We start from the raw sequence: 27,984 nt of genomic DNA on the forward strand, positions 1-27,984 counted from the left end.
AATTTCATTCTGTGCGAGACAAAAAGTTAAAGAAGAGTTTTAACTTATTTGATATTCTCACTACTATCAAATTATGTAAAGCTGATTACAGATAAATTATCTGTAGTAATAGTAAATTGGGAGGTGACCTGGTAATTATTGTACTAGTAAAACTTTCTCTATACATATTAACCCGCCAAAACGGCCCAAACGAATTTCTGTCCGACTCGGAACCGAGTCGATGCGTCACAAAACCTCTCTTAAGCTTTTCCCTCTCAGAAAACATTCTCTACTTCTCCATAACCGTTGCAAATTCTCGGCGACACAGCCCCGAATTGAAAACCCAAAACCCCTATCATCTCCAAGTACTCTCCTTTACAACAATCTCCTGAAAATATGCCAGCAGGAATGCAAAAAACTTCAGTCCCGCCATTTGTTCGACGAATTGCCCCAGAAAGCAGCACGTGCATCGAAAGCTTGCAAAAGCATCCATGTGCAAAGCCTGAAACATGGGATTGCATCAAAAGGACATCTGGGGAATGCCATTGTGGATTTATACGCCAAATGTGGAGACATGGTTTCGGCTGAGAAAGCATTTTTTGTGCTCGAAAACAAGGATAGCATGGCTTGGAATTCGATTTTGTTGATGTATTCGAGACATGGGTTGTTAGAGAATGTCGTAGAAGCGTTTGGGTCAATGTGGAATATTGGGGTGTGGCCGAATCAGTTTAGTTATGCTATTGTTTTATCCGCATGTGCTAGGCTAGCGGATGCTGAGCTTGGGAAACAAGTGCATTGTAGTGTGATGAAAACAGGGTTTGAGTTTGATTCCTTCACTGAAGGTTCTCTTATTGATATGTATGCAAAATGTGGCTATTTGATTGCTGCTCGGAGGATCTTTGATGGGGTGGTGGAGCCGGACAATGTTTCTTGGACTGCAATGATTTCTGCTTATGTTAAAGTAGGTTTACCTGAAAAAGCGATGGAAGTTTTTGAGGAGATGCAGGAACGAGGGTGTGTGCCGGATCAAGTGGCATCCGTGACCATCATAAATGCATGTGTGGGGTTAGGAAGGCTTGATGATGCTCGTCAGTTGTTTTCGCAGATGGCTAGTCCGAATGTTGTGGCATGGAATGTGATGATTTCAGGGCATGCCAAGGGAGGGAAAGAGGTGGAAGCTATACAGTTTTTCCAGGACATGATTAAAGCTAGCATTCGACCCACACGTTCTACCTTGGGAAGTGTTTTGAGTGCAATTGCAAGCGTTGCAAATCTGTCCATTGGCTTACAGGTCCATGCTTTGGCAGTTAAGCAGGGATTAGAATCCAACGTCTACGTAGGTAGTTCTTTGATTAATATGTATGCCAAATGTCAAAAGATGGAAGCTGCAAGTGAAGTATTTAACAGCTTGGGAGAGAAAAATGAAGTGTTGTGGAACGCATTGCTTGCAGGTTATGCACAGAACGGCAGTGCTTGTGAAGTTGTCAAGTTATTCAGGAATATGAGACTTTCTAGTTTTGAAACCGATGAATATACTTACACTAGTATACTGAGTGCATGTGCTTGTTTGGAAGATATGGAAATGGGGCAGCAGCTTCATTCTATTATCATTAAGAATAAGTTTGGATCTAATTTATTTGTCGGAAATGCTTTAATAGACATGTATGCCAAATGTGGTGCTCTAGGTGATGCCAGGCGGCAGTTTGAGCAAATGCTAACTCGAGATAATATTTCTTGGAATGCGATAATAGTTGGATATGTTCAGCAAGAAGAAGAAGAAGAGGCTTTTATCATGTTCCAAAAAATGGCATTGGAGAGAGTTGTTCCTGATGAGGCATGTTTGGCCAGCGTACTCAGTGCCTGTGCCAATATACAAGATCTCAATAAAGGGAAACAAGTTCATTCCCTGCTGGTGAAATATGGTCTAGAAATTGGCCTTTTTGCTGGAAGTTCCCTTGTTGACATGTATTGCAAGTGTGGTAACGTAACTTCTGCCAGTGAGGTTTTCTTTTGCCTTCCTGATCGAAGTGTGGTGTCTACTAATGCTTTAATATCTGGTTATTCTCAGACAAATATTAATTACGCGGTGCATTTATTCCAGAATATGCTTGTTGAAGGACTAAGACCTTCAGAGGTGACATTTGCTAGTATTCTTGACGCATGTAGTGGCCAGGTTTACATGCTTGGGAGGCAACTGCACTCTTTCATTTTAAAGCTTGGGTTTTCATATGACGATGAATTCTTGGCAATCTCTTTGATAGGCATATATTATAACTCCGGAAGATTAGAAGATGCGAGATTGCTTTTCTCAGAGTTTACAAAACTAAAGAGCCCAGTTCTATGGACTGCTATGATATCTGGCAATATTCAGAATGACTTCTGTGAGGAAGCTTTGCTTGGTTATCAGGAAATGCGCAAGTTTAATGTCATGCCAGATCAGGCAACTTTTGCTAGTGCCCTAAAAGCATGTTCGACCTTGGCTTCTATGCAGGATGGCAGGAAACTCCACTCTCTCATTTTCCATACTGGTTTTGACACAGATGAATTGACTGCTAGCTCCCTAATAGATATGTATGCTAAATGTGGGGATGTTAAAAGTTCAGTGCAAGTATTTAGTGAAATGGCGAGCAAGAAAGACGTTATCTCATGGAATTCTATGATAGTTGGCTTTGCAAAAAATGGTTTTGCGGAAGATGCACTGAAAATCTTTGAAGAAATGAAGAGAGCATCTGTGAAGGCTGATGATATCACATTCCTTGGGGTTCTCACTGCTTGTAGCCATGCAGGAATGGTATCTGAAGGTCGTCAAATCTTCAAGGATATGACTAGCCACTATGATGTTCGGCCACGAGTAGATCACTGTGCCTGTATGGTTGATCTGCTTGGTCGTTGGGGTAATCTCAAAGAGGCAGAGGAGTTTATTGAGAGATTAGATTTTGAACCAGATGCTATGATTTGGTCTGCTTACCTTGGTGCTTGCAAAATCCATGGGGATGATATAAGGGGGCAGAAGGCTGCTGAGAAGCTTATTGAGTTGGAACCCCAAAATTCTTCTTCATACGTACTGCTATCTAATATATATGCTTCATCAGGCAATTGGCGTGGGGTTAACTTCTTAAGGAAGGAAATGAAAGAGAAAGGAGTGAGGAAGCCCCCTGGCTGCAGTTGGATTATAGTGGAGCAGAAAACAAATATGTTTGTTGCAGGGGATAAATTTCATCCATGTGCTGGTGAAATTCATGTACTTTTGAAAGTTTTGACTGCTTTAATGAAAGATGAAGGCTGTTTTTTTGATATAGGATCTGTAATGGATAGTGATGAGCTTGAGTCCATTTTGTCTTTATCTCAAGAGTAATCGAAGACCCAAGAATCTATGTTAGATAGACTCAAGCAGAGCTATCCTAGTGATCCTCTTAGCGGAACTGGGCGTTTTCTCCCTCTTGGCGAACTGGATGTTTTCTTATGCTTCATTTGAAATGGCACCAGCCCGTGCTTGAACCCATGAAATGTACACTAGACAAGCTCCGATACTGAGAATCTATGATGAAGTTCTCCCATTGGTTGGCCGAAGACCTGTCCTGAAAGGATAGTTCCTTGAATGTCGGCTTTAAGAGGGTTCAAATGTTATTTTTGTTCAACACAATTTCTTGATGCATGACAAAGAAACAATAAGGCTCGCAAGGTTCCGAATCTTATTTTAATATTTAACAGACAAGTTGTGGACACAGATATTGCTTCAAAACCTTGCTCGAAGTGAACCACTCTAACTGATTATCTTGAAGAATTTCGAACGTCTGCACTACCAAAATCCTTGCTTAACAGCACCACCAAAATCCTTGCTTAACTTTCTGTAAGTTACATTAATTACCTGCTAACAAGTGATCTTATTTTCTTGTCCTAATGATACATTCCCCAGAATAAATTTATCACATTAGTCAGAGGATATAGTGCTATCTTCATTGCTGGAACTTATCTCTAAAAAATATCTTTTTTGTTACATCTATACGTTTGGTGTAAAGAGAAGATTAATCTTTTGAAAAACACCTGGAGTTCATACACCCTGGTTCTACATCCTTTTGACACCATCTTGACATAATCCCTCCCCTTAAGTTCTCAATAGGAGGAAAATAATCAAAAGACCTAAAATCTAATAGTTGATTACTTTGATCCTTTCTGTGGCCCATCAATTTGTACATCTCTCCCAGCACAGCCAGTGCATCCTTGTCAGCCTATCTTTAAGTTATCTTTCTTTTTGATCTCTCATTGCCCTAGATTTCTTTATATGAATTTGCATAGTCGACATTCAAGATATGTAATTAACCAACATCATGGCAATATAAATAGCCAAACAGTCCACTCCAATAAATATCAAATGGAAGCTGCAAACTACATACACCTTGATTGTTCTACACAATTGGACAAAACCATCACCAAGGAATACGCATGTGATCCTTGGATGTAAAAATCACTGTGAAGAAACTGACATCAAATGCATTTTCCCACAAACCCAAACGACCACATTCTGAGAGATTGGTCACAGCCTACAGTCTAAAGAAATCAGGATTCAAACTTGGACAAGGACAAGGACTGTAATCACATTGAGGGTCCCAAACAGATAAAAAAGTTTAGCAGATATAGTAAAGTTAACGTCCTTCAACATTTGAAATAGAAAAAGAATTTCTGGAGCAAGGTGAAAAATTTGGATCATCAGGGCTTCTGTCTTTGTTATATGCAGGTCGCTTACGCGAAGGAAGAATTGTGTCACTGCAGAGCATGGAAACAATTGTAGCTGTATTTGGCCTATCATTTGCATGTTCTTGCACACAAAGCAAGCCCACAAGGATGCATCTAACAACTTGTTCTGTTTCAAGTGAACCAGCCTCCTTTGGATCTGAAAACTCCAGTATCTTCCCTTCATTCCACAGGTGCCATGCCTAAATCCATTGATGTTTCACTTTTAATTAGTTCTATCATGTGAAATATGGTATGGGATAGAGTATATTCAAGTATGAGAAAATGAAAAATCCTTCCAGTTTTACATGGTCCAGGAGGTCGGAGTGAGAAAAGCTACTGTTTCTTTTATTGCTGATAATCTCTAACAATATGACACCAAAACTGAAGACATCCGACTTCTCAGAAAAAATACCTTGTATTGCATATTCAGGTGACATGTAACCACTGCATTGGAGCACAGAAACTTAATACTTTCAGGTCATGACACTTGGTACATAAATATATATGATTAAGACACGACCAGGTTGTGGGGGAAGTACAATTTAGTTCAGATGAATTTCACTGCTAGGAACAATACTTACTAGGTACCAGCAATCCTGTTGGTGTTTGCTATAGTTTGATTCCCTCCAAAAATCCTAGCCATTCCAAAATCTGAGATTTTGGGATTCATATCTTCATCTAAGAGAATATTGCTTGCCTTGAGATCTCTGTGAATGACTTTTAGTCGTGAATCACAATGCAGATAAAGAAGCCCTCTAGCAATCCCTTCAATGATGCTATATCGTTGATTCCAGCTCAACGCCGCCTTATCATCAGATCTTGATCCTGCCAAGCACACAAATTAATGACAGAAATTTGTTGCTTTGGATTCTCAACTCACCTTAATTAACCATCATTCATCAAGAAAACTATTACTCTTCTTAATTAGCTCACCGAAGATGAAAACATCTAAGCTTCTGTTGGACATGTATTCATAGATGAGCAACTTTTCCTCCCCATGAATGCAAAAGCCCATCAATTTGACTAAGTTTCTGTGTTGAAGTCTGGAAATTAGTTTAACCTCATTTTTTAACTCCTCTATGCCTTGTCCTGAGCTCCTCGAAAGTCTTTTTATAGCAACCTCTTGTCCATTTGGTAATACCCCCTATATATGAATCACACATGACTTCAACTTATAAGCAAATATGTTTTTTCTGCTGAAGGATGATTAAAACACGCACGTGATACCTTGTAAACAGGTCCAAATCCCCCCTCTCCAAGTTTATTTCGAGGGCAAAAGTTTTTAGTAGCAGTTTCTATGTACTTGAAGCTGAAAACTGGTAACTCTGAACTGCTACCTTGAGTAAAACTTTTATGAAGCAAATTTGCTACTGAAGTGTGTTTTGAAGCTATCCTTCCTCTGCAAGAAGGGATTAAACTCCCAATGCCTGATAAAAGCTAGTAAAAATAAAAAAATTGTCTCCAAAAGGTAGCAAAAGGTTGTGCCTCTGAACCGCTTAAGATCTGTAAAACTTGAATGCTTTTTACCTCTTTTTTACTAGGCCTACTGTTGCTGAAACGATAATTGCAATACGGGCTCCCATTTGCCTCCTCTTATCTGCATGACAAAAGGCAACTTGATATAAAAAAATAAAAATAAAACATGAAGCCTAAATGTGATGAAACAAAAAATGATGTCTCAGGTTCAAATTCCAGTAGAGGAAAGAGAATTTCCTGATATTTGTGCTGGTGAGAGTTAACAAGTACCTGGTGAAATAGTTTAAGTGTGCGCTAGTTGGCTCATACACCATTATCATTTAAAAAATCTAGAATGAATCCATCAAATGATTAGAGATGGATAACATAGGCAGACTACTAACCTTCGTGTAGAAAACAACAACAACAACAACAACAACAACAAAATAAAAAAATAGTGAGTTCCCATAAGTGGAGTTTGGGGAGAGTAAGATGTACGCAACCTTACTCCTACCCTGCAAGGGCAGAGAGGCTATTTCCGATAGACCCTTGGCTAAAGAGAGAGATTAAAAAGAATGACAACAAGTAGGAACAACAATAAGATAGAAAGAAAACCGAAGCCAAGATAACAGTTAAAAGCTAGGTAGTAATAGCAATCTATGAATAAAAAGATATCATACTAACACTAATGCTATCGAACTGAGGAATGCTCGACTACCTACTAATCTTCTACCCTAATCCTCAACCTTCACACCCTCCTATCAAGGGTCATGTCCTTAGTAAGCTCGAGTTGTGCCATGTCCTGCCTAATCACCTCTTCCCGAGACTTCTTAGGCCTATCTCTACCCTTCTTGATATCCACCAAGGTTAACCTCTCACACATCCTAACTGGAGCTTCTATGCTTCTCCTCTTAATATGCCCGAACCATCTCAACCTCGCTTCTCGCATCTTATCCTCCGCGGGGCCACTCCCACCTTATCTCGAATATTCATTCCTAATTTTATCTAACCTGGTATGTATTTTCCTTAACATCTGCATCTCAGTTACTTTCATCTTCTGGACATGAGAGTTCTTGACGGGCCAACACTCTACTTCATGTCACACCTCTTTTTCTTTTTTACCTTAATCCTTTAAAAAGATAAAAGTGGTTTTAAAGCTCAGAGACTTCGAAAGCGAGCCTCCATTTCATCCATCCTGCACCGATACGATGCGTGACATCCTCATCAATCTCCCCATCACCTTGTATTATAGACCCAAGGTACTTGAAACTTTCTCTCCTGGGGATGACTTGTGTATCAAGCCTCACATCTATGTCCGCTTCCTAGGTAACTTCGCTAAACTTGCACTCCAAGTACTCCGTCTTGGTCCTGCTCAGCTTGAAGCCTTTAGACTCAAGAGTCTGTCTCTAAACCCCCAGCCTTTAGTTCAGCCACCTGCATCTTGTCAATCCGAACTCATCATCCGCAAATAACATACACCATAGTACCTCCCCTCGAGTGTATCGTGTAGGCTTATCCCTAATGCAACCTCATCACAATCGGGAAGTGTTCTGAGTCTCCTCCCGCTGTCCTCGCTTGTGTCTTAGCTCCATCATACATGTCCTTAATCACTCTAATGTAGGCTATAGGAACACTTTTAGCCTCTAAGCACCTCCATAGAACTTCTCTCGGTACTTTATCCTATACTTTCTCTAGGTCAATGAACACCATATGCAAGGCCTTCTTCATTATCCTGTACTACTCCACCATTCTCCTCACCAGATGAATGGCTTCCGTAATCGAACGACCCGACATGAACCGAACTAGTTCTCGGAAATAGACACAGTCCTCCTCACCCTCCCTTCCATCACCCTCTCCCAAACTTTCGTTGTATGACTTAGCAGCTTGATACCCCTATAGTTGTTGTAATTGTGGATATCACCCTTCTTCTTGTACAACGGAATCATCGTACTCCACTTCCACTCTTAGGCATCTTCTTCGTCCTAAAAATGACATTAAACAACCAAGAGAGTCATTTCAAGTCTACCTTACCCGCACTTTTCCATAATACTACCGGGATTTTGTTTGGCCAGGTTGCTCTACCCCTGCTCATGTTATGCATCACCCCCTCGACCTCCCCCACTCTTATGTGCCTACAGTATCCAAAGTCTCGATGACTCCCGGAGTGCTCCAAATCACCCAGCAAAATGTTCCTATCCCCCTTTTATCCAAGAGTTTATGGAAGTATGATTGCCACCTCCGCCTGATATGTGCCTTATCCATCAGAAATCTACGCTCCTCGTCTTTAGCAATTCACTTAATCCAGATCATGGGCCTTCATTTCTCTCACTTTGGCCAGCCTATACAACTTCTTATCCCCGCCTTTCTCCCAAGCTCTTCATACAAATGTCCAAACGCCACAGTCTTAGCCGTAGTAACCGTTAACTTTGCCTCATTCTTAGACTTCTTATACCACTCTTTGTTGGATCCTCTTTCCAGCTCGTCCATGCTCTCTACTAGCTTCAAATGCACCGCTTTCTTGGCTTTTACTTTGCCTTGGACCTCTTCATTCCACCACCAATTCCCTTTGCGGCCACCAGAGAAATCCTTCGAGACCCCTGACACCTCTCTCGCAGCTTCTCTAATACAGTTTGATGTCGTGGTCCACATACATCTCGCGTCTCCACTGCTCCTCTAGGCCCCCATAGCCAGTAACTTCTCCCCCAACTCCTGAGCTTTGTCCTTAGTCAAGGCATCCCACCTATCCTAAATAGACCAAACACAACCCTCTTTTTCCTTGTCCGCATGATCACCAAGTCCATAACCATTAGCCTATGTTGAGTAGATTCTCACTCGGGATGACCTTGCAATTCGTGCATAAACCTCTATCACACCTCCTAAGAAGTAGATAATTAATTTGGGTCTTGACCACCGTACTCCGTGTTCATAGAAAATATAGAGAGGAAAAAGGAAAGATGACAAACCAAATCCAAAATGAATTGAAAGTTTCGTTCAAGTATTAATAGAATGAGATGTTATAGAGAAGATTAGTGTATTTACCAAGTTGGGAATGTGTCAGCCGAATGTATAGTCGCTCTCCACCATGGGAGAACTCTTGGAGATCAATCAGATCTTTTCCCCAAATCATGCAGCTTATTCCATCCACATAAGCATGTGCCAAACAAGAACAATTCTTCAAGCAAGAATCTTGGCATTCCATTTTATCCCAAGTAAGTAGGTAATGTGAGAAATCTGGTAGTTTCATCCCTAAAACTGGTAAAAATACATCCCTCTTCCTCTCATCATCATCAGAATTTGGACTTGTCTCCTCCCACTGGAATTTTGCTCTCCAAACATAACCATTAGTCCAATTGTTGGTTTTTGATAAAAGAAACTAAGGGAAATAATAGGGGAAGATGACAGAAAAATAAAAGCAGTATATTGTAATAGATGTAAAAGGAACTCTAACTGAAACTTCTATTTTTTTTAGAAGGTAACATAACTGAAAATTCTATTATATTTCACTGCATCTGGACTACAATTTATAAGAGAAATACTAACTTAAAAGACCTAAAAATCAGCACAAAATCTGCTGAAAATAACAAACTCCTAGAGACTAGTTCACTCCTAAAGACTAGTTCAAAATTATTTAAAATTCAAACTAAATTACTGCTGTAAATAACTCTTAAGCTGAAGCAATAAAATAATTTTACTGAGAGCAACTTCTAAAGCATACTTCTAACATTCCTTGCTTTTGAAGCTGCAAATTCTAAATTTATGCCTTGTAAACCTTTAATTGGAATCGACTTTGTACGTAAATCTGCCAACTGATCTTTGGACTTGTAGTAAATTGAGTTTTCTATTTTGTGGCATCTCATGTTTGTCAATGAAATAAGTTGGCTCTTTTTTCGGCTTCATTTGCATCTTACCTTGAGGTTTGTCAACTTTTTTCCAGATTTGTATTTTGCCTTGAGGCTTGTCAACTTTCTTCCATATTTTGTTTCTCTGAAATGTTGACAACTTCTTCTTTGCCTCATTTTCACATATGTCCTCAGTTGGAGGATTATCTGCACTTTGTAGATTCTTTTGGCTCCATTTTTCATCTTCTGTTGGATCAAATGAGAAGTTTTTACCTCTCATTTTAACCCTTAAAATCTCAAGTCCTCTTGCATCATAAATGAAACAATGTTTATCTTCAAAGGATACTTTAAATCCTTTTTTCATTAGTTGTTCAACACTCAATAAATTTTGCTCAATATCAGGAACATAAAGAACATTTGAAATTTGCTTAGTACCTGAATTTGTTGCGATTGCAATAGTTCCTTTTCCTTTAGCAAGAATATAATCACCATTCCCAATTCGGACTTTCTTATTTCCCATAGACGTGAACTCTTTGAAAAGATTTATGTCATATGTCATGTGGTTTGTACAACCACTATCAATCAACCAAAGTTCAGATTTTTTGGTTTAAAGAAAAGTTGCCACAAACAAGTGATCTTCTTCTTCTTCATTGACGACTTGGGCATCTACTTCATGCTTTTGATATTTGGCTTTGCAAATTACAGCTTCATGACCAATTTGGTTGTAAATTTTGTACTTTGCATCTGGCCTCTTCCAACATTTGAACGGTGGATGACCTTTGTTGCCACATTGCTGGCAAGGTGGGTAATTTTTCTTTGCATTATTACCCTTGCTTTGAATTTTGTGGTTGGCTTCCAAGGCTCCTTCAACCATACCATCTTGCCTCATAAGCTTCCCTTGCTCTTGTGCCTGCAATGTATTTAACAATTCTGCCAAGGTAATCTTTGATAGATCCTTTGTATTTTCCAAGGTAGTTATGGATACTTCGTATTTTTCAAGCACCGTAACAAGAATGTTTTCAACAATTCTTGAATCTTTAAATTTAGTACCAAGCAACCTTACCTTGTTAACAATGCCAAGCAACCGATCTGAGTATTCTTTGACGGTCTCAGATGCTTTCATTTTCTGCAACTCGAATTCCCTTATTAAATTCAATACCTTCGTGCCTCGTATTCTTTCATCTCCTGTATATTCTTCCTTTAGATAATCCCAAATTTCTTTTGCTGATTTGAGAGCCATAACTCTCGTGAAAATTGTTGCAGACACACCAGCAAATAAAGTTGCTTTCGCCTTTGATTTCCTGATTTTCTTTTCCTTGTGACTCTTGATCTGGGCCACAGTGAGATTGTTAGGCAGCGGAAGAACATCATAATCCTCTTCCACGGCATCCCAAAGATCTAAAGCCTCCAAGTAAGTCTCATTTCTCACTGCCCACAATTGGTAATTTTCATCATCAAAGACTGGAGGAGCCAATTGAGAAAAACTCGTTTCAGTCTCCATCTCACTCAAGAAAAGATTTTACTTAGGTCCCTTAAAAAAATGTCTCTTGATACCAATTGTTGGTTCTTGATAAAAAAAAAAAAACTAAGGGAAATAACAGGGGAAGATTTTATTTTATTTCACTGCATTTGGACTATAATTTATAAGAGAAATACTAACTTAAAAGATCTAAAATTCAGCACAAAACCTGCTGAAAATAACAAACTCTTAGAGACTAGTTCACTCCTAAAGACTAATTCAAAATTCAAACAAAGTTACTGCAGTAAATAACTCTTAAGCTGAAGCAGTAAAATAATTTTACTGAGAGCAACTTCTAAAGTATATTTCTAACACCAATTCCCCTTTTTCATTCACTCATAGACTTTGGTTCATAACCCTTGAAACATTTGCATATTGGTGAATCATTATTCTTGCAACTACCAAAAGGCCCACATGTGTTATACAAGTCACATTGACCTTTAGGTACTACCTGCATCTTTAACCATTTATTATTTTCTGCATCCCAATCCATCTGAATTATCGCTCCTGAGGAATCTAAGTATATCAATGTTGGAGAAGAGTAACTGAGTATACCATAAGAAAAATGAAGCGTCTCCCCTTTATTATTCGTAAGTTGTTGAAAGCCATTGTTGTAGTCTTTAGTCATGCTAGGCACTCCTATGAAACTTCCCCGATTCCACTGTCCTAATCGAAAATGCTTCGACGAGCCATTTAAAATGATAACTTGTACAAGTTTCTGAGGATCCAGCTGCAATGCGATGGTAGAACTTCCCAATGATGGATTGTTATCATCTTTACAAGATGTAACAATTATTTGTTTCTCTGTTCTAGTATTCAGCCCCATCTTCATACGAAGCAAGAGCGTGTCGGATGGATGATTGAAGCGCTCCCATAACACTACTGGTTCATTCAACTTGTTCTCCTGAAGAACAAGATTGCCTTAATAATGGTGTTGTTGGACGTTAAACTAACTTGTGTAGACCAGAACACTGTCATATTTGTTTTTTATCATGATCCACAAGGACCAAATTGCCATCCGCTTGCAATCATAAGAACTCCATTTGATCCAATTAATGGTCTCTCGCACGGTTTGCAACCCATGCAACTTTTTCAGTTGGTAATCCTTTGTACTATATCCCTACATATCGCCCTTGGGATCCATTAGGACTGAAGAATCCAAGCTCAAAGATACCTCCTGCTGAAACTACAGTGTGACCATCTACAACTTGTTCATTCATTGATATGGTGTATGTTGCTAAACAAATTTGATGTAGGATTATAGGACATAGATAAGGAATTGGAAGGACTATGATTAACTTTCTAACAGTGCTAGCCATGTGATTCCAGATGCTAATTCTCAAAAAACAATGACGAATTTGTACTGCTTGGAAGCATCTCACGAAAAATCAACAGAACTTGAATACAAAAAAACATATGTGGATACAATATGAATTAGTGTCATTCTCAAGAAAGTAGTTTCTTACATCGATTATGATTTATGAAATATTCCTTGTGAAGTTTTGTGATATATTACTATTTACTAGGTCCAAGGATGATAGTTATTAGACCAAACTGAATAACCTTTTTGTGGGTTTTCTCCTGGAGGACGTAAAACATTGCAGGTGGAAATGTAACGACCCGACCGACCGTTTCGAGAGTCGTAGCCACGTTCCCCTTTTTCTGTTCATTTTTGTACTTCACTGTTGCTTTATGACTTGTCGGGTTAGTTGGTTCGGGTTCGGAGAGAATTCAGAGTGAATTGAGACACTTAGTCTCTTAATTGAAAGCTTAAGTTGGAAAAGTTGACCGGATGTGGACTTATATGTAAACGACCTCGGATTGAAATTTTGATGTTTCCGTTAGCTCCGTTGGGTGATTCTGGACTTAGAAACGTGTCCGGATTGTGATTTGGAGTTCCAGAAGTTGCAGTGGATTCCGATTCCGTTTAATAGGTTTCAGCGTCATTTGTAGAATTTGAAAATTTCGAAATTCATTAAGCTTGAATCCTTGTGTAATTCGTGTTTTTGATGTTGTTTGAGGTGATTTGAGAGTTCGACTAAGTTCGTATTAGGATATAAGACTTATCTGTATGTTTGGTTGAGAGGTCCCGGGAGGCTTCAGGTTGATTTCGGGTGGCTAACGGATCAAGTTTTGAAGTTGTAGGCTTGCTGAAGGTTTTCCACTGCTGGTGTAATCGCACCTGCGTAGTGGGAATGTCACGATCCAAAAATTTTCACCGACGGGACCGTGATGGCGCCTAACATTTCACTTGCTAGGCAAGCCAACGTTAGAAAAATCGTTAAACCAATTCCTTATTTTCATTCAGTAAATAACTATAATTAACTAAGATGAAATATAATAAGTGCGGAATATCATAAAACTGTATTAATTACTACCGCCTGGATCTGGAGTCACAATTCACGAGAATTCTAGAATTTACTACAAGTAATAGTCTGAAAGAAATATAACTGTCTGAATGAAAGAAAACAGTAGGACATAAAAGATAGAAGGGGATTTCAAGGTCTGTGAACGCCGACAGATCTACCTTGAGTCTCCGGACAGCGGATCAGTAGCGAATCTCGATCAACCTGAGCCGGTATCAAAATCTGCACAGAAAGTGCAGAGTGTAGCATCATTACAACCGACCCCATGTACTGGTAAGTGTCGAGCCTAACCTCGGCGAAGTAGTGACGAGGCTAGGACAAGACACCCACACCACATATAACCTGAACAATATAATCCTGCTAGTGGAACCAACACTAAATAAAGAAATGACATGGAAATAATGGGAAGGGAACATACAGTGGGGGAATACAACATAAAGAGTGAGAATAATGAAAAGACAGAATTAAACCGAAAATCCTTAAACGAATTGAGCAATTAAAACAGCAAGAAAAACTGCACGGCATCACCCTTTGTGCTTTTACTCTCAACCTCACCAAATAATAAATAAGAGTGCACGACATCACCCTTCGTACTTTTACTCTCTTCCTCACAATATAAATAATTCATGCATGGCATCACCTTTCGTGCTTTACACTCTTTATCACAATATAAATAAATCATGCACGGCATCACCCTTCGTGCTTTACACTCTTCCTCACAATATAAATAAATCATGCACGGCATCACCCTTCGTGCTTTACACTCTTCCTCACAATTCACAGAATCATTAACAACGGATAAAGAGAAGTTTCACAAAGAAATCAATATTTTATCAATGATTACTTTCACAATTTAACATTTCAACCTTGAATCAATATTCACAATTTTATCAACCTTGGTGGAACCGGATACAAGTCTCTCAACATTTCAACAACAACAATAAGCATGGATAACAAGATTTAAGACTACAAATTTGCAAGAATAAAATTTCACTCGCATGTTATGACTCGACTACAACGCATAGATGCTCGTCACCTCAACTATACATTATATTCAACAACAAAACACGTAGCAAATACTCACACAATACCTATTCCCTCAAACCAAAGTTAGACACGACCCTTACCTTGCTCCGAAGGCCACTTAATTCTCAATCATAGCTTTTCTTTTGGAATTCACCTCCAAGCCACTCGTATCTATTCAAAAATGACTCAATAATATCAAATATTGCTAAAGGAATCAATTATATTTCATAAATTTAAATTTCCCAAATTTTCCTCCAAAAAGTCGAAAAATCGACCCGGGCCCACTTGGTCAAAACTCGAGGTTCGGACCAAAATCCTCTTACTCATTCACCCCCGAGCCCGAATATGTAATTAGTTTTGGAATCCGACCTCGAATTGGGGTCTAAATCCTCAAATTCCCGAAATCCCTAGTTTCTACCCTAACCCCTAATTATACCGTGAAAACTCTAGAGTTTTGGTTGAAAATTCAAGAAATGTAATGGGTAATTGAAAGAAAATGGTTTAGAATCACTTACCAACAATTTGGGGAAGGAATGACTCTTGAAAAATTGCCTCACCGTTTGGTTTTTGAGAAAATGAGTTTTTGGCTAAAATCCCGTTTTTGGATTCTGTTAAGTGCTGGGCGACAGTGTTCATCGCGTTCGCGAGAGCACTGTCGCGTTCGCGATGGGCAATGGCTACCAAGCCTTCACATTCGCCAGACCCAGCTCGCGTTCGCGATGGTTACTCCCCCTTGTCCTTCGCGTTCGCGAGACATGGCTCTCCCCAATGTCTAACACTACGCGTTCGCGATGGGCTTGTCGCGTTCGCGAAGGGTAACGCCCTCATCGCTTCGCGTTCACGACCAAACCTTCGCGTTCGCGAAGAAGAAATCTTCCGCTGCCCAGTTTACTTTTCGCGTTTGCGAGAGTACCTTCGCGAACGCGAAGAAGGACATGCCAGAACACCTGTTGCAGCAAAATATCAGATTTTCAAAGTCCAAAACATCTCGTGGCCTATCTGAAACTCACCCGAGCCCTCGGGGCTCCAAACCAAACATGCACACAAGTCTAAAAACATCATACGAACCGGCTCGCGTGATTAAATCGCCAAAATAACACCTAGAACTACGAATTTAGCACCAAATCAAATGAAATTCTCAAGAACACTTTAAAATTTCTATTTTCTCAACTGGACGTCCGGATCACGTCAAATCAACTCCGTTTCTCACCAAATTTCACTGACAAGTCTTAAATATCATAATGAACATGTACCGGGCTCCGGAACCAGAATACGGATCCGGTACTAACAATGCCAAACATCAATCAATTCTTAAAAATAATTATTTTTAGACTTTTAATTTTCATCAAAAATTCATAACTTGAGCTAGGGACCTCCGAATTCGATTCCTGGAATACGCCCAGGCCCATAATTCGATACGGACCCACCAGGATCGTCAAAATACGGATCCGGGCCCGTTTACAAAAAAATATTGACCGAAGTCAACTAAAATTAACTTTTAAGGCATAAATTCTTATTTTCATCAATTTTCAATGTAAAAGCTTTTCGGAAACCTGCCCGGACTGCGCACGCAAATCGAGGAGGGTAAAAATGAGATTTTTAAGGCTTAAGAGCGCAGATTCGAGTTCTAAAGCATAAGATGACCTTTTGGGTCATCACATTCTCCACCTCTAAAACAACCGTTCGTCCTCGAACGGACATAGAAAAGTACCTGGGCTGGTGAAAAGGTGGGGATATCTACTCTGCATATCAGACTAGGACTCCCAAGTAGCTGCCTCAATAGGCTGACCTCTCCGCTGCACTCGAACTGAAGGGTAACTCTTTGATCTCAACTGGCGAACTTGCCGGGCTAGAATTGACACCGGCTCCTCCTCGTAAGTCAAATCCTTGTCCAACTGGACAGAGCTGAAATCTAACATATGGGACGGATCACCATGATACTTTCGAAGCATGGACACATGGAATACCGGATGAACAACTGCTAAACTAGGTGGCAATGCAAGCATGTAAGCCACCTCTCCCACTCTTTCCAGAATCTCAAAAGGTCCGATATACCTAGGGCTCCACTTGCCCTTCTTTCCGAACCTCATTACACCCTTAATAGGTGATACCCGAAGTAACACTCTCTCTCCGACCATGAATGCAACATTACGAACTCTACGGTCGGCATAACTCTTCTCCCTGGACTGAGCTGTGCGAAGTCGATCCTGAATAATCTTGACCTTATCCAAGGCATCCTGTACTAAGTCTGTGCCTAACAACCGAGCCTCTCCCGACCCGAACCACCCAACTGGCGACCGACACCTCCTACCATATAACGCCTCATAGGGAGCCATCTGAATGCTCGACTGGTAGCTGTTGTTGTAGGCGAACTCTGCAAGGGACAAGAACTGATCCCACGATCCTCCGAAGTCTATAACACAAGCGCGGAGCATATCCTCCAAGATCTGAATAGTACACTCGGACTGCCCGTCCGTCTGAGGATGGAATGCTGTGCTCAACTCAACCTGCGTACCCAACTCACGCTGTACTGCCCTCCAAAAGTGCGAGGTAAACTGCGTACCTCGATCAGAAATGATAGACACGGGCACACCGTGAAGACGGACAATCTCACGAATGTAAATCTCTGCCAACCGCTCCGAGGAATAGGTAACTGCCACAGGAATGAAATGCGCTGACTTAGTCAGCCTGTCCACAATAACCCAAACTGCATCGAACTTCCTCTGAGTCCGTGGGAGTCCAACAACAAAATCCATAGTGATACGCTCCCACTTCCACTCAGGAATATCTAACCTCTGAAGTACACCACCAGGCCTCTGATGCTCACACTTTACCTGCTGGCAATTTAGGCACCGAGCTACATAGGCAACTATATCCTTCTTCATCTGCCTCCACCAATAATGCTGTCTCAAGTCCTGATACATCTTGGCGGCGCCCGGATGAATAGAATATCGGGAACTGTGGGACTCCTCAAGGATCAACTCACGAAGTCCATCCACATTAGGCACACAAATACGACCCTGCATCCTCAAAACTCCGTCATCTCCAACAGTAACCTGCTTGGCACCACCGTGCCGCACTGTGTCTCTAAGGACAAGTAAATGCGGATCGTCATCCTGCCAACCTCTGATGCGCTCAAACAAAGAAGACCGAGTGACTGTACAAGCTAGAACACGGCTGAGCTCAGAAACATCTAACCTTACGAACTGGTTGGCCAAGGCCTGAACATCCAATGCAAGCGGTCTCTCACCAACTGGAATATATGCAAGGCTACCCATGCTGACTGACTTTCTACTCAAAGAGTCGGCCACCACGTTGGCCTTCCCGGGATGATACAATTTGGTGATATCACAATCTTTCAATAGTTCCAGCCACCTCCTCTGCCTCAAATTGAGTTCCTTCTGCTTGAACAAATACTGCAAGCTCCGATGATCAGTGAATACCTCACATGGCACGCCGTAAAGGCAGTGCCTCCAAATCTTCAGCGCGTGAACAATGGCTGCCAGCTCTAGATCATGAACATGGTAATTCTTCTCGTGAACCTTCAGCTGCCGTGAAGCATATGAAATAACCTTGCCACCATGCATCAATACCGCACCCATGCCAATACGAGATGCGTCACAATATACTGTATAAGATCCTGAACCTGTGGGTAACACCAATACCGGTGCCGTAGTCAAAGCTGTCTTGAGCTTCTGTAAGCTCGCTTCACACTCGTCTGAACACCTGAACGGGGCACCCTTCTGGGTCAATCTAGTCAACATGGCTGCTATGGATGAAAACCCCTCCACAAATCGATGGTAATAGCCCGCCAAACCCAGGAAACTACGGATCTCTGTAGCTGATGTGGGTCTAGGCCAGTTCTGGATTGCCTCAATCTTCTTAGGATCCACCTGAATACCTTCTGCTGATACAACGTGACCCAAGAAAACAACTGAACTCAACTAAAACTCGCATTTTGAGAACTTAGCATATAACTGGCTGTCTTTCAGAGTATGAAGAACGATCCGAAAGTGCTGCTCATGCTCCTCTCGACTGTGGGAGTAGATCAAGATATCATCAATAAACACAACCACAAAGGAATCCAAGTAGGGTTTGAACACCCGGTTCATCAAATCCATAAAGGTTGCTGGGGCATTTGTCAGCTCAAATGACATCACTAGAAATTCATAATACCCATACCAAGTCCGAAAAGATGTCTTAGGAACATCGGATGCCCTAATCCTCAACTGATGGTAGCCAGATCTCAAATCAATCTTTGAAAACACCATGGCACCCTGAAGATGATCAAATAAATCATCAATCCTCGGCAATGGATACTTGTTCTTGATGGTGACTTTGTTCAATTGTCGATAATCTATACACATCCTCATCGATCCATCTTTCTTCTTCACAAACAACACAGGTGCACCCCAGGGCGAGACACTAGGTCTAATGAAGCCCTTATCAAGCAAATCTTGCAACTGCTCCTTCAATTCTTTCAACTCTGGCGGGGCCATGCGATATGGCAGAATGGAAATAGGCTGAGTGCCCAGAGCCAAATCAATGCAGAAATCAATATCCCTGTCGGGTGGCATCCCTGGCAGGTCTGCAGGAAACACCTCTGGAAACTCACAAACAACCGGCACCGAATCTATGGAAGGAACCTCCGCACTAGAATCGCGGACATAAGCCAAATAAGCTAGACACTCCTTCTCGACCATATGCCGAGCCTTCACATAAGAGATAACCCTGCTGGCAGAATGGCCAAGATTCCATCTCCACTCTAATCGAGGCAACCCCCGCAAGGCTAAGGTCACCGTCTTGGCATGACAATCTAGTATAACATGATAAGGTGACAGCCAATCCATACCCAGTATGACATCAAAATCAACAATGTCGAGAAGTAGAAGATCTACACGAGTCTCAAGACTCCCAAGGGTGACCACACACGAACGATAAACACGATCTACAACAATAGTATCTCCCACTGGTGTGGACACATACACAAGAGCACTCAAAGAATCACGGGGCACAACCAAATAGGAAGCAAAATAGGATGACACATAGGAGTAAGTAGATCCCGGATCAAATAGAACTGAAGCATCTTTACTGCAAACTGAAACAATACCTGTGATAACAGCGTTAGATGACTCAGTCTCAGGTCTGGCTGGGAAAGCATAACATCGGAGCTGGGCCCCACCACCTTGAACTACGTCCTTGGGACGACCTCTAACTGGCTGGTCTCCACCTCTAACGGCCTGACCTCCACCTCTAACAGTCTGGCCTCTACCTCTGGCTGCTTGACCCTTGCCTCTGGCTGGCTGAGCAGGTGGTGCAACAACTGGTGTTGGGACCATGGCACGCGAACTCTGATGCTGTGAGCTGCCCGTTGCTCGAGGGAAAAATCTAGCAATGTGCTTCGGATCACCACAAGTATAACATAATTTCAGCTGCTGTGACTGCTGACCATGAAGCTGGCCCTGTCGACCTGAATAACCACCCTGATAACTCTGGAGTGGAGGTGCACTAATAGGAGCTGGTGGTGCACTGTAGGCTAGCTGGTCGGAATAATGCATCTGAGAGCCACGACCACCTGAGGCACCATGGGATGCCTGGAGCGCTGAATGAAACGGCCTAGAAGGATGGCCTCTACCAAAAGTACTCCTGCCTCTAGGTGAGGCACCACTGAACTCACCGGAATGACGAGGTCTCTTGTCAGACCCTTGACCTCCCTGAGTAAGATCCAGTTCGACTCGTCTGGCGACATTAGCAGCCGCCTGAAAAGAAATCTCACTCCCCGTTTCCTTAGCCATTTGCAATCTGATAGGCTGGGCAAGTCCATCAATAAACCTCCTCACCCTCTCTCTCGATGGGAAGCAGAAGAATAGCATGAAGGGCCAAATCCACAAAAAGGGTCTCATACTAAGTAACAGTCATACTGCCCTACTGGAGACGCTCAAACTGATGGCGACGCTCCTCTCTCAATGTGATAGGCACAAACTTTTCTATGAAGAGCTGAGAGAATTGGTCCCAAGTAAGAGCAGGCGACCCAGCTGGTCTGGTCAACAAGTAATCTCTCCACCATTTCTTGGCGGAACCAGTAATGTGAAATGCACCAAAATCGACCCCATTTGTCTCCACTATACCCATATTCCGTAAAACCTCGTGACAGCTGTCAAGATACTCCTGGGGGTCCTCTGAAGGAGCATCACTGAAGTGAACAGGAAAGAGCTTGATAAACCTGTCCAATCTTCATAAAGCCTCGGAAGACATAGCTGGCCCACCTCCGACCTGTGCTGCAATAACCGGCTGAACTAATCCGACTGGCTGAGCTGCTGGAGCCTGATACTGGGGAGCTATTTGCTCCGGAGCGGGAGTGGTGGGAGTCTAGGCTCCTCCTCCAGCCTGAGAGACTGCTGGTGCCATGGGAAATGCGCCAGTCTGGGCAACGCTCTCTATAAGGACCACCAAACGGACCAAAGCGTCCTGATGTACTAGGGTAGCAATGAACCCCTCCGGAACCTGAGCTGGTCCGGCAGGAACAGTCTGGGCTGGAACCTCCTCGTCAAGCTCTATCTGAGGCTCCACTGCTAGGGCTGCTGCTCAGGCTCTAGGCTGAGCCCTGCCCCTGCCTCTGGCACGGCCTCGGCCTCGACCTCTGCCCCGCATAGGAGCTGCCACTGGAGGCTCTGGCTGCTGCTCAGCTGAGGAAGCGGTACGTGTTCTCGCCATCTGCGAGAAAATAAGAGTAGAAGAGTTCAATCAGTATTGAGAAAGCAAAATCGCACGATAGAGAAGAATAAAAGTGAAACTTGTTCCTAAACTTCATAGCCTCTGGAAGATAAGCACAGACGTCTCCCTACCGATCCTCCAGACTCTACTAAGCTTGCTCGTGAATCGTGAGACCTAGGCAACCTAGTGCTTGATACCAACTGTCATGACCCAAAATTTTCCACCGACGGGACCGTGATGGCGCCTAACATTTCACTTGCTAGGCAAGCCAACGTTAGAAAAATCGTTAAATCAATTCCTTATTTCCATTCAGTAAATAATAATAATTAACTAAGATGAAATATAATAAGTGCGGAATATCATAAAACTGTATAAATTACTACCGCCCGGATCTGGAGTCACAATTCACGCGCATTCTAGAATTTACTACAAGTAATAGTTTGAAAAAAATACAACTGTCTGAATGAAAGAAAACAGTAGGACATAAAAGATAGACGGGGACTTCAAGGTCTGTGAACGCCGACAGATCTACCTTGAGTCTCCAGACAGCGGACCAATAGCAAAATCTCGATTAACCTGAGCCGGTACCAAAATCTGCATAGAAAGTGCAGAGTGCAGCATCAGTACAACCGACCCCATGTACTGGTAAGTATCGAGCCTAACCTCGGCGAAGTAGTGACGAGGCTAAGACAATCCTGCTACTGGCACCAACAGTAAATAAAGAAATGACATGGAAATAATGGGAAGGGAACATACAGTGGGGGAATACAACATAAAGAGTGAGAATAATGAAAAGACAGAATTAAACCGAAAATCCTTAAACGAATTGAGCAATTAAAACAGCAAGGAAAACTGCACGGCATCACCCTTCGTGCTTTTACTCTCAACCTCACCAAATAATAAATAAGACTGCACAGCATCACCCTTCGTGCTTTTACTCTCTTCCTCACAATATAAATAATTCATGTACGACATCACCCTTCGTGCTTTACACTCTTCCTCACAATATAAATAAATCATGCACGGCATCATCCTTCGTGCTTTACACTCTTCCTCACAATATAAATAAATCATGCACGGCATCACCCTTCGTGCTTTACACTCTTCCTCACAATTCACAGAATCAATAACGGATAGAGAGAAGTTTCACAAAGAAATCAATATTTCATCAATGATTTCTTTCACAATTTAACATCTCAACCTCGAATCAATATTCACAATTTTATCAACCTTGGTGGAACGGAATACAAGTCTCCCAACATTTCAACAACAACAATAAGCATGGATAACAAGATTTAAGACTACAAATTTGCAAGAATAAAATTTCACTCGCATGCTATGACTCGACTACAACGCATAGATGCTCGTCACCTCAACTATACATTGTATTCAACAACAAAACACGTAGCAAATACTCACACAATACCTATTCCCTCAAGCCAAAGTTGGACACGACACTTACTTTGCTCCGAAGGCCACTTAATTCTCAATCATAGTTTCTTCTTTGGAATTCATCTTCAAACCACTCATATCTATTCAAAAATGACACAATAATATCAAATATTGCTAAAGGAATCAATTATATTTCATAAATTTAAATTTTCCAAATTTTCCTCCGAAAAGTCGAAAAATCAACCTCGGGCCCGCTTGGTCAAAACCCGAGGTTCGGGCCAAAATCCTTTTACCTATTCACCCCCGAGCCCTAATATGTAATTAGTTTTGGAATCCGACCTCAAATTGGGGTCTAAATCCTCAAATTTTCGAAATCCCTAGTTTCTACCCTAACCCCTAATTCTACCATAAAAACTCTAGATTTTTGGTTGAAAATTCAAGAAATGTAATGGGTAATTGAAAGAAAATAGTTTAGAATCACTTACCAACAATTTGGGGAAGAAATGACTCTTGAAATACCGCCTCTCACCGTTTGGTTTTTGAGAAAATGAATTTTTGGCTAAAATTCCGTTTTTGGATTTTGTTAAGTGCTGGGCGACAGTGTTCATCGTATTCGCGAGAGCACTCTCGTGTTCGCGATGGGTACTGGCTGCCAAGCCTACGCGTTGGCGAGACCCAGCTCGCGTTCGCGATGGTTACTCCCTCCTAGCCTTCGCGTTCGCGAGGCATTGCTCGTGTTCACGATGAAGGAACGACTGACTCCCCCTCCCCAATGCCTAACACTACGCGTTCGCGATGGGTTTGTCGCGTTCGCGAAGGGTAACTCCCCCATCGCTTCGAGTTCGCGAAGAAGAAATCTTCCGCTGCCCATTTTACTCTTCGCGTTCGCGAGAGTACCTTCGCGGACGCGAAGAAGGACATGCCAGAACACCTGCTGCAGCAAAATACCAGATTTCCAAAGTCCAAAACATCCCGTGGCCTATCCGAAACTCACCCGAGCCCTCGGGGCTCCTAACCAAACATGCACACAAGTCAAAAAACATCATACGAACTGGCTCGCGTGATCAGATCGCCAAAATAACACCTATAACTACGAATTTAGCACCAAATCAAATGAAATTCTCAAAAACACTTTAAAATTTCTATTTTCTCAACTGGACGTCCGAATCACGTCAAATCAACTCCGTTTCTCACCAAATTTCACAGACAAGTCTTAAATATCATAATGAACCTGTACCGGACTGCGGAACTAGAATATGGACCCGGCACTAACAATGCCAAACATCAATCAATTCTTAAAAACAATTAATTTTCAGACTTTTAAGTTTCATCAAAAATTCATAACTTTAGCTAGGGACCTCCGAATTCGATTCCGGGCATACGCGCAGGTCCCATAATTCGATACGGACCCACCGGGATCGTCAAAATACGGATCCGGGCCCGTTTACCAAAAATATTGACCGAAGTCATCTAAAATCAACTTTTAAAACACGGATTCGATACGCATATTGCGCAACCGCAGATGCGGCAGAAGGGCCACAAAAGCGGATTGGGCCTTGAAGCTTGACTCCGCAGAAGCGGAGATTTGTCTCGCAGAAACGAGTGCGCTGGTGCGGAAAAATGGGGCGCAAGTGTGGAATTTGGCGCAGAAGTGGTCTATGGGGGCGCACCTGCGAGACCGCAGAAGCGTCTAAGTTGTAAATGCGAGACTTCGCGATTTTGGCTTCATTTCATCATTTTGAGCTCGGATTCTGGAGATTTGAGAGGGATTTTCAAGTGGAATTCTTTAGGTAAGATCCTTATGTCCATTTTTCTTCAAGAATTAGGTTTCCCCGCTGATTTTTCACCTAGATGGCGTATTTTTGAGGTGTAATTTGGGGGTTTAAGGCTAGGGATTTAGAGAATGAACTTTGGGGATTTGAATGACCATTTGGTGTCGGATTTTGATAAATTTGGTATGGTTAGACTTGTGAGTGAATGTGCTTTCTGATTTTATGACTTTTGTCGGATTTCGAGACGTTGGCTGGGGATCGGGTTTGGGCCGATTTTGAATTTTGCCTATAATTTCGTATTTTTCTTGTGAAATTGATTCCTTTAGACTATATTGATTGTATTGTACTGCTTGTGGCTAGATTCGGGACGTTTGGAGATCGATTTGAGGGGCAAGGACATTTTGGAGTAGAGTTTAACCCGAATTGAGGTAAGTAACACTTTCAAACTTGGTTCTGAGAGTTCGAAACCCCGAATTATGTGTTATATGATTGGTATGGAGGTGACGCACATGCCTAGTGACAGGCGTGCGGGCGTGCACCGTGAGAATTGTGACCTGGATGATTTTATAGCACCGTATAACGATTCTATATTGATGATATCCATGTTTTCATCATGTGATAAAGTAATTAAGCTGTTAATCATGCTAGATATCATGTTTAGACTTTGTGCAGGTACTGTTGGGACCCATAGTGGTCGTTTCTTGCTGTCACTTTAGTGATTTCATTAATATTACGTACTGAGTTATATTCATTCATTTCATATCATATCTCAGTCTCAGTTATTTATTGATACATCATATCATTGTTTCAGGCTAGTTTTCATGACATTGTGAGTCCGTGAGTGAGACTGGAGAGGTTGATGACTGAGTGAGGCCAAGAGCCTGATTATGAGTGATAGTTATGGGATCGGGCTGCACGCTGCAACGGTTATACTGATTTATGATAGCGCTTGGGCTGAAGGAGCCCATCCGGAGTCTGCACATACCTCCAGTGAGCGCGGTTGATATTATTGAGGGATGGATCTTCCCTGGACATGGATCTTGTCCGAAGCATTTTATACATGGAGATGGATCTTCTCCACGGGCTGGATTTGCCCTACTCGGTGCTAGGTGACTGATGGTCAGTGATGTATATATTCCGGGATGTATCTTCCCTGAGTCGTTTGGGCCATATACAGTACCGAGTGATTGAGCATTGACACTGTGAGCACATGAGGTTGTCAGCATGGTGCATCACATACAGCATGTGCATTGGCATGGTATAAGTAGAGTTATATTTTTCATATCATTCAGATTTAATCCATTTTGCTGTTTTAAGATATCTATCGAATTTGAAAGTATGTCTACATTTCTGCACTGTTATTTTTTGTATTGAACTGTGCCGGTTGAGTACGTCACTACTTTCAGCCCACAATTTGGGTATATTACTTATTGAGTTGGTTGTACTCACGCTACACCTTGCACCCCGTGTGCAGATCCAGGTACTTCTGGTTACGGCGGCTGCTGAGTGAGGAGTCGAGATCTCGGAGATTATCGAGGTAGCTGCATGGCGTTCGCAGACCTTGACTCTCATTCATTTTCTTTATCTGTATTTCAGTTCTTATTCCTCAGACATTGTAGTAGACTATATCCTTGTATAGATGCTCATTTACTCGGTGATACCCCGATTTTTGGGAGAGATTTGTATTGCGTTGTGGTTTATTTCGGTTTTTAAATGGTTTCTTAAATATTAACGGCTTCCGTTTTATTTTTCAAAGTTTTTACTTGGTGATCTCGTTGAGTAGTTGGCTTGCCTAGTTCCACGATAGGCCCCATCACGACGGTTGGTTTTGGGGTCGTGACAAGTTGGTATCAGATCCTAGGTTACATATGTCTCACGATTCATGAGCAGGTTTAGTAGAGTCTTGCGGATCGGTACAGAGACGTTTGTACTTGTCTTTGAGAGGTTGCCGAACCGTTAGGAAATTTCACATTCTTGTATTTTTGTCGTGCGGATCGTTGATTCTAGTAGCTAAATTTCTGTTATTCTATGCTCTCACAGATGGTGAGGACATGTAATACTGGGCAGGATGGACAATCACCAATACTACTAGATAGGGTCGCGAGAGGCCGAGGTCGCGGTAGGGGCAGAGGTATAGCTCGCACATCAGTTAGGGCAGCACCTACGGATACATCAGTTGCCCCAGTTCAGGAGCAGGTTCCAGTTGTGGATGAGCCTGTGGGGCAAGCTCAGGCACCACCTGTGCCCATTGTGATTTCAGGCCTTAGCTCAGATTCTGATAGTTTGCACCGGCCTTGCTCAGGTGGTTTCGGCTCAGGCCGCACCTGCCACTTTTCAAGCCGGGGGAGGTACTCATACCCATGTTGCACGTACTCCGGATCAGGTAGTTCAGGGACTTTAGATACCGGGAGCATTATCAGCCTAATCGGCTGCAGCTGCTCAGGCCCCGGTAGTCCCCGTTATGGCAGACGATGAGCAGAGGAGACTTGCGAGATTTGGGAGGCTTCGACCTCTATCATTTAGTGGTGCTGAGTTAGAGGATGCTCAAGGCTTTCTGGATAGGTGCGAGCGGATGCTTCGGACAACGGGTATTCTGGAGACCAGTGGGGTCTCGTTCACTACTTTTCAGTTTTCTGGGACTGCTTTCAGATGGTGGGAGGCTTATGAGAGGCGCAGGTCGGTCGGTGCAGCACCACTTACATGATAGGAGTTCTCCGCTCTCTTCTTGGAGAAGTTCGTGTCGTAGTCTTGCAGAGAGGAGTTGCGCAGACAGTTTGAGCAGCTTCGTCAGGATGGCATGTCTCTCACGCAGTACGAAATGAGGTTTTCTGAGTTGGCTCGTCACGCAGTTTGGCTGGTTCCCACTGATAAGGAGAGGATTCGGAGGTTCATCGAGGGCCTCACATATCAGTTACGGTTGCTTATGACTAGGGAGAGGGTATCTGGTGCTACTTTTGATGAGGTTGTCGACATTGCTCGGCATATAGAGATGGTCCGCAGTCAGGAGCAGGGTGAGAGGGAGGCCAAAAGGCCTCATGGACCAGGTGATTTCAGTGATGTTCCTTCAGGGGGTCAGTTTTACCGCGGCAGGGGTCGTTCTTACAGGCACGCTTAGACGGGTCGTCCAGTTCACCATGGTGCGTCATTCAGCCATGGTTTATATAGTTATCATCAGGACCAGTCATCTC

The 27,984-nt window shown here is 42.3% G+C and overlaps 4 protein-coding genes across 6 annotated transcripts; 1 reads left to right on the plus strand and 3 right to left on the minus strand.

The window, feature by feature from the left end:
* LOC107820458 (pentatricopeptide repeat-containing protein At3g09040, mitochondrial-like) lies at positions 1 to 26,493 on the plus strand. Of its 3 annotated transcripts, XM_075226461.1 has the most exons (5): positions 1 to 3,829; positions 4,715 to 4,904; positions 25,157 to 25,224; positions 25,608 to 26,054; positions 26,271 to 26,493. In XM_075226461.1, the coding sequence occupies exon 1, from the start codon at positions 221 to 223 to the stop codon at positions 3,332 to 3,334; it is 3,114 nt and encodes a 1,037-aa protein (XP_075082562.1). In that variant the 5' UTR covers positions 1 to 220; the 3' UTR covers positions 3,335 to 3,829; positions 4,715 to 4,904; positions 25,157 to 25,224; positions 25,608 to 26,054; positions 26,271 to 26,493. The 3 variants fall into 3 exon arrangements, with proteins under 3 accessions (XP_075082562.1, XP_075082563.1, XP_016502230.2); XM_075226462.1 differs by lacking the exon at positions 25,608 to 26,054 and having other exon boundaries at positions 26,271 to 26,491; XM_016646744.2 differs by lacking the exons at positions 25,157 to 25,224; positions 25,608 to 26,054; positions 26,271 to 26,493 and having other exon boundaries at positions 4,715 to 5,017.
* Positions 4,623 to 8,817, minus strand: LOC107820456 (G-type lectin S-receptor-like serine/threonine-protein kinase B120). Its single transcript, XM_075227309.1, has 7 exons — positions 8,514 to 8,817; positions 6,241 to 6,310; positions 5,941 to 6,112; positions 5,647 to 5,857; positions 5,295 to 5,538; positions 5,019 to 5,157; positions 4,623 to 4,913 (listed from the first exon to the last, which is right to left on the minus strand). Exons 1-7 carry the CDS (start codon positions 8,815 to 8,817, stop codon positions 4,623 to 4,625), a joined length of 1,431 nt encoding a protein of 476 aa, XP_075083410.1.
* LOC107820455 (uncharacterized) lies at positions 10,615 to 11,508 on the minus strand. The gene has a single exon (XM_016646743.1). The coding sequence runs from the start codon at positions 11,506 to 11,508 to the stop codon at positions 10,615 to 10,617; it is 894 nt and encodes a 297-aa protein (XP_016502229.1).
* LOC142167150 (G-type lectin S-receptor-like serine/threonine-protein kinase At1g61480) lies at positions 11,855 to 12,352 on the minus strand. The gene has a single exon (XM_075227310.1). It carries the CDS (start codon positions 12,350 to 12,352, stop codon positions 11,855 to 11,857), a length of 498 nt encoding a protein of 165 aa, XP_075083411.1.
* Positions 26,494 to 27,984: the final 1,491 nt, after the last annotated feature.

Source organism: Nicotiana tabacum, chromosome 12 (assembly GCF_000715075.1).
Source record: "Nicotiana tabacum cultivar K326 chromosome 12, ASM71507v2, whole genome shotgun sequence".
Taxonomy (NCBI): Eukaryota; Viridiplantae; Streptophyta; class Magnoliopsida; order Solanales; family Solanaceae; genus Nicotiana; species Nicotiana tabacum.

Coding starts and splice junctions, on each gene's coding strand:
- LOC107820458 (XM_075226461.1), top strand. CDS start 221: ATGCGTCACAAAACCTCTCTTAAGCTTTTCCCTCTCAGAAAACATTCT.
- LOC107820456 (XM_075227309.1), bottom strand. CDS start 8,817: ATGTGGACCACGACATCAAACTGTATTAGAGAAGCTGCGAGAGAGGTG. Junction 5,858..5,940: donor GATTTGGACCTGTTTACAAG/GTATCACGTGCG, acceptor ATTCATATATAG/GGGGTATTACCAAATGGACA. Junction 4,914..5,018: donor ACTCCGACCTCCTGGACCAT/GTAAAACTGGAA, acceptor CAATGGATTTAG/GCATGGCACCTGTGGAATGA.
- LOC107820455 (XM_016646743.1), bottom strand. CDS start 11,508: ATGGAGACTGAAACGAGTTTTTCTCAATTGGCTCCTCCAGTCTTTGAT.
- LOC142167150 (XM_075227310.1), bottom strand. CDS start 12,352: ATGGGGCTGAATACTAGAACAGAGAAACAAATAATTGTTACATCTTGT.